Source organism: Protopterus annectens, chromosome 13.part0, assembly GCF_019279795.1.
Source record: "Protopterus annectens isolate FY-2018-M chromosome 13.part0, PAN1.0, whole genome shotgun sequence".
Taxonomy (NCBI): domain Eukaryota; kingdom Metazoa; phylum Chordata; order Ceratodontiformes; family Protopteridae; genus Protopterus; species Protopterus annectens.
The window spans coordinates 630,064,705-630,070,704 of record NC_056747.1 but is presented as its reverse complement, the minus strand read 5'-3'; the positions used below and the strand labels follow the sequence as shown (position 1 = coordinate 630,070,704).

The following is a 6,000-nucleotide window of genomic DNA, read 5'->3' as shown; positions in this document are numbered from 1 at the left end:
GGAGTATTGCTTCTCAGACAGCATCTAATTTTGCAATGGTCAGCATAGCTGGTTAGGTTATTTGCAGATTACACCAAATAAGCACTCTTTCCTCATCTGGTTACAAACACCCTCCACTCCTATCCTTTCAGGTATACATTACGACATGCATAGGTGGGCACTTTCCTGCTACCTCTGCATCCAGCTTGGTGGACATGGGTATCCTGAGGCAATGTAATAACTGCCTTATGTACACTGACAACCACTTCATTCTTGAACAGACAAATACAGTATGTTAGAGATGTAGTTACACATGGACACTGAAGGCTAGACTCTCACATACAGACACAAAGCAACAATCAGGTTGTTAGTGACTCACACACATCACTCAACATACCCACAAAGGACCCCACACATAGACCCACATATGCAGTGGTGCTCACATGCAACTTGCCTAACTCTCAAAGGCCTCTCAGGTGCAGTCCTCAGAAAATCTGCACGTACACAAACAAGACAATTCCCATCACAACACATAAAGCCACACCACACTGTGCCTCAACTGCCAAGCCCATAAGTTGAAACACTCCACAACCCAATATTCTGGTGAAAGGAGACTCCATTGAGAGAGACATTGATGTATCTCTATTACTAGGCTGAACAAGGGGAAGGTTAGTTAGTTGCCTGTCAGGCGCCAGGATTCACCAGATCATGCAAACACTCAGTTCACTTACTCCTAAGTAACAGTATGACTCAGACATAGCCCACATGGGCGTGAATGCCCTGAGATGTACCTCCTTTGGCTATACAAAGAGACATGATTGAGCTCTCAGAATGTGTCACAGGCAGGTATAAGTCTAGTATTGAGCAGCATTCTAACATCTCTAAGTATGATGCTACAATACCAGCAGAAAATGATCGACTTTTGCAATTGGCTTAGCTACTGGTGTCATTTCAAAGGGGCCCAATACTTGTCAGCCTGGGAAGATATAGTCGACAACCCATGCAGCTTTGCCAGAGATGGTCTTCACATGTCACCTCTAGGCTTTTTGATATTGGCCAAATCATTATCCACCCTATAGTGCCTTTCTTAGGCACAGGCAAACAGACAAGAACAACGTCTTATATGCAAGTACAATTAAAGCAGGTTATTCTGCACAGTGGCACAGCGGATAGTGTTGTTACCTCACAGTAAGAGGTTCCTTGATTCAATTCTTGGCTGGGGTGCCTTCTGTGTGTAGTTTGCATGTCCTCCTTGTGTTTGTGTGGGTTTCCTCCGGGTGCTCCGCTTTTCTCCAACATTCTAAAGACATGCAGTAAGCAGACTGGACTCTCTAAATTGTCCATGAGTGTGAGTGTGGGGGGTTTGGAAGAACTACTGCAGCAGGGCTAGCCACCTGTTGGTAGGGCTAGCCATCCAGTGGTGTAAACTTTGGCTCTAGATGATTGCCATTGTTGAAGTGACACCCTAACCCCATCTGCAAAAATAGGAAAAAATGGTTGTGGATGGATGAATGGATTCTGAGCCAAAGTGTTGTCAGTTTTAAATAAAATACTCAGCCATTTCCTTTAGTTCAGTCTTTTATTCCTGGGAAACTGTCTCTAATAGTAGCTTTTTCTAATTCTTCTCAGAGGAATACCTTCCAACTTCTTCTCTAAGGATGTTCTTCAATTTAGATGATTCTTCCTCCAAGACACAGTGCTCTGGGCATTAAGCTCTGTTTACTAAGGACAAGCACTCTCTTCCTGAGCTTGTCTCAGCTCTCTTAAATTAACTCTAAATGCATATTCAACAAAACTGTTCTTGTTGATACAAGCAGGTATCTCTCTAATCGTGCAAGAGATACAACTGAACAGATCACATACTACCTTTAAAGAAAAGAGTACACTACACATTTGTTGTATCAAAAACATTGCTTGCACCACTACAAACAGACTTGTGGGTCATAAACCATTATTTACTCCACTATTTAAATATCATTGGGTCACTTATACTCTTCTGTTTGGTGAGAACCACAATGCTATGCTACAATATGTATATATTTTTTTAATTATTTCATATCTACACCAAACATTTAAATCTGCATGTAGTGTCCCTGTAACTTGGTGCTTTGCTCTCTGGGCCTCTGCTGCTCCCAGTTAAAAAAAAATACAAATATAATAAGTAAATAAATGCAACAAACCACTTAATGAAGAGGGATGTTAATGGATCACCTCATATCAGGTGGTGTTATATTCAATATACAGCCATCTAATGTATACCTCACACTTCCCTGTGCATTATTACCAGTTTGAACATTCCAAACCTTATTCAAGTCTTTATGGAGAGCATCTGCTATACGGTCCTCATTTTCAGTCAATAAACGTCGCAGTGCTTGCAGTTGTTGCTTTCTGAATTCCAAAGAACAAGCCTTCCTTGAATTGAAAGCTGCCCTTGCCTTTCCAACAGTATTCTTCATTTGGTCCATGTTTTTCTGTAAGGAGAAAAAAAGGATCTAAGTTAATTTATCAAAGCAAATCACCAAAGTCACTTTAAGTCCACATTCATGAAAACAGTTCAACACATTTGTCCATTTTTTTGAAACATACAATCAATGAACATGCAGAAAACATAACCAGAAAGGTCACTTTAATTCTATAACATATGCCCATGCATAGCACACCATTCCTACACCCCAGTACTAAAACTAATAGTAGGCACTAAACAGCCTATAATTGCAAAGTACCTTGCTAAGGAAACAGCTCCTATACTTTACAAAGAAAAAAAAAAAGCCCCAAACCAGGCATGTCCAAGGGTCAGCTTCCAGTGATTTCTCCTGTCCACCTGGTGAATCTGGGCATACTGGGGCAATGCAGCAATTGCCTCATGTACACAGACAACCCTCTCCTCCTACCACCCAACACTACAACCTGTGAGAGATGCACTTATGTAGCCAAAATGGAAGCAAAGCTCTCTCCACCCAAGATTGTGCTAAACAGTCAAGAGGAGAAGGTTAACACCCACACTACACCTCAAGCAACACATAGCCCTTCTAAACCCGCACCACCAACACCCACATATAGCAACACTAAATCCACATATGCAGAGGCCCTTAACTGTAACCTGCCCAAGCAACAAAGACCTCTGAAGCTGAAACGCAAACAAACACCAATCACAACCAATGTGTCACATAGTTCACAACACCAGTGTGCCACCCAGCAACAGCCCCTAAGGCAAGACAATGTACCTAACACTTTAGTCATAGGTGACTCTATAGTCCGCACACTGATGTCCCTCTCACCAGGTTGAATAAGGAGAAAGTTACAGTCAGCTGCCTGTCGGGTGCCAGGATCCGCCACATAACGCATGCACTCAAGTCACTCCACAACAAGTACAAATATGACTCTGTCATTGTCCATGTTGGAGTGAATGACTTGAGATGTACCTCCCTGGACTACATGAAAAGAGACATGGAAGAGCTCTCGGATCATGTGGCCCAGGCAGGTATGACCCTAGCCCTGAGTAGCATCCTGCCTTCGCCCAGAATGATACCACAATATAAGGATAAAATGATTGACTTCAACAATTGGCTAAGCTTATGGTGTCATTCAAAGGGGATCCAGTATCTGTCTGCCTGGGATGACATGATTGACAGACCACGATGCTTTGCCAGAGATGGTCTGCACCTGTCGCCCCTGGGATTCAGGTTACTGGCTAAGGTTCTTGCCACCCCTATAGTGCCTTTTTAGGCAAACTTCAAAGGACAAAACCACCACCATAACAGGTACAAGCATGCAAAATCTGAAGGTAATGCTACTCAATGCTAGAAGTCTAAACCTCAAAATGCACTCTCTCGAGGCATTCCTAAAATGGAGAACATCGATATCTGTGCAGTAACTGAGACCTGGTTCAAGGCTCCAGAGAGCACCCCTGCAATACCAGGCTACAACTCTTACCACACTTTTCGCCACCAAACCAGGACCGAAACACTAAAGGTGGAGGAGTGTCAATATTCACCAAGGATATTCACACCACCAGGCTAGTTGGCCAACACAATGTGTCTGAAATTCTCCAAGTGCAACTAACACTAGGTAAGACTGCAATCCAAATTGTAGCTTGCTACAGATCTCCCACCATACCCCAAAATTCTCACTACACCTTTCTAAACATACTGGAAAATATTAAGATAGAACCAAACACCCTAATACTGGGTGATTTTAACTACCCTGCCATTAACTGGGAAAACTACTCATGTCCCAACACCTTTGCGCAACGGTTCTTGGAATTCATAAATTCCAACACCCTGGATCAACTAATCCATAGTCCCACCAGGGGCTCCAATATCCTAGACCTGGTCATTACCAACATGGGAAATCAATGCTCCATACCTATGGTCACCCCCTCGTTAGTCAGGTCTGACCATAAGCTAATCACCCTTAACATCCACATCCCACCCCCACCCCCCAGTAAAGAAACCACCATAAAAAAATTCTCTAAAGCCAACTTCATGCAACTCAAGTCAGAAGTGACAAACTTCATGACACCCATGCAGACGGGAACTGAAAGTTCAACTGCTGAATCCTACACTACGGCACTGTACGAGCACATCCACTCATGCATGAATCGTGCCATCCCAAATAGAACCAAAATGCTCTCATCCAAAAAAAGGAAGCCAATCTGGTGGTCCCCTGCCATAAACAAACTTTACAACAAAAGGAAGAAACTTTTGCAGAAAAGAGGAAAATCCCAGGATGCAAAAACTCCCTTACTAGCCTCAGTAAGAAACTGAGATGCCTCATAAAATCCTCCAAAGCTAGTTACGAAAATAAAATTGCCAAAGATTCCAAAGACAACCACAAAGCATTCTATAATTATGTCAAGAATCTAAATGGCAATGCTCAGATCTGCTCTGAGCTAAAACAGAATGGCATTAAATATACTGATCTGAAGGATATTGCCAATATCCTGGCAGATCGATTCAGTGCCAACTTCACCCCACTCTCACCCCCTAAATGGCCCATCTCAATACCGGAAGATTGCCAAATTCCAGTAATAACGGCCACACAGGTACAAAACGCACTCTCTAAAGCCAAGAATACAGCATCCATGGGACCAGATGACATCCCAGGCTGTGTACTACATGAACTACAATATGAACTGGCACCTCATAAGTGTCATGTTTAATCATAGCCTCACCTCAGGTTTCGTGCCCACTGAGTGGCGCAGAGCTATAGTTATCCCAATCCACAAGGGAGGATCCACCTTGGATCCCGGAAACTACCATCCCATCAGTCTGACAAGCCTTATCTGCAAGGCCATGGAGCGTATTATCATGGAACTTATAAACAAAGACATTGGCAACCTTCAAACACTGGACCCCACCCAGTTTGGGTTTGTGAAGGGCCGATCTTGTCTCCTGAACCTGATTAACTTCTTTGAATCAGTCTCCAGAGCCATGGACAAGGGTAAGGTGGTCCACACAGCCTATCTAGACCTTGCCAAGGCCTTTGACACCATCCCCACTCTGGAATCATAGATAAACTTACTAAGTTGGGCATTAATCCCTATGTCACCCAATGGGTTGCTAAATGGCTTACTGATAGAACCCACACGGTAAAAGTAGCCGACTCCAAATCCAGCTCCAGACAAGTGACAAGTGGAGTACCTCAGGGTTCAGTCCTGGGGTCGCTCTTGTTTGGCATCTACTTCTCTGAAGTACAGGTCAACACTAAGGGACTCTGGCTAACAAAGTTTGCAGATGACTGCAAACTGGAAGCCATTACTGAATCCCCAAATGATGTGGATACTCTACAAAAGGGCCTTACAGAAACAGATGCTTGGTGCCAGAGCCATGGGCTCAAGCTCAATGCCAAGAAATGTATTGTTATCCCCTTTGGGAAAAAACATGTATCCATGAATTACCATATAGGTGGCAGTACACTAAACACAGAAAGTGTGATAAGAGACTTAGGGACACAGGTGGACAGTGGTCTCACCTTCGATAACCACATCGCCACAACAGTCAGGAAATCCTTCTATGTGGC

The 6,000-nt window shown here is 43.4% G+C and overlaps 1 protein-coding gene across 10 annotated transcripts in view; it reads right to left on the bottom strand.

Annotated features, from left to right (window-relative positions):
• Positions 1-6,000, bottom strand: part of LOC122787535 (aldehyde dehydrogenase family 3 member A2-like) — a 644,066-nt gene that overhangs the window by 591,917 nt on the left and 46,149 nt on the right. For 9 of the 10 annotated variants that reach the window (XM_044054295.1, XM_044054297.1, XM_044054301.1 and 6 more), the window contains one exon: positions 2,283-2,450. In XM_044054295.1, coding sequence (XP_043910230.1) covers positions 2,283-2,450 — 168 coding nt within the window. Of the gene's footprint in view, positions 1-2,282; positions 2,451-6,000 lie in introns of those variants that run through there. The other variant, XM_044054304.1, reaches the window with a different exon arrangement.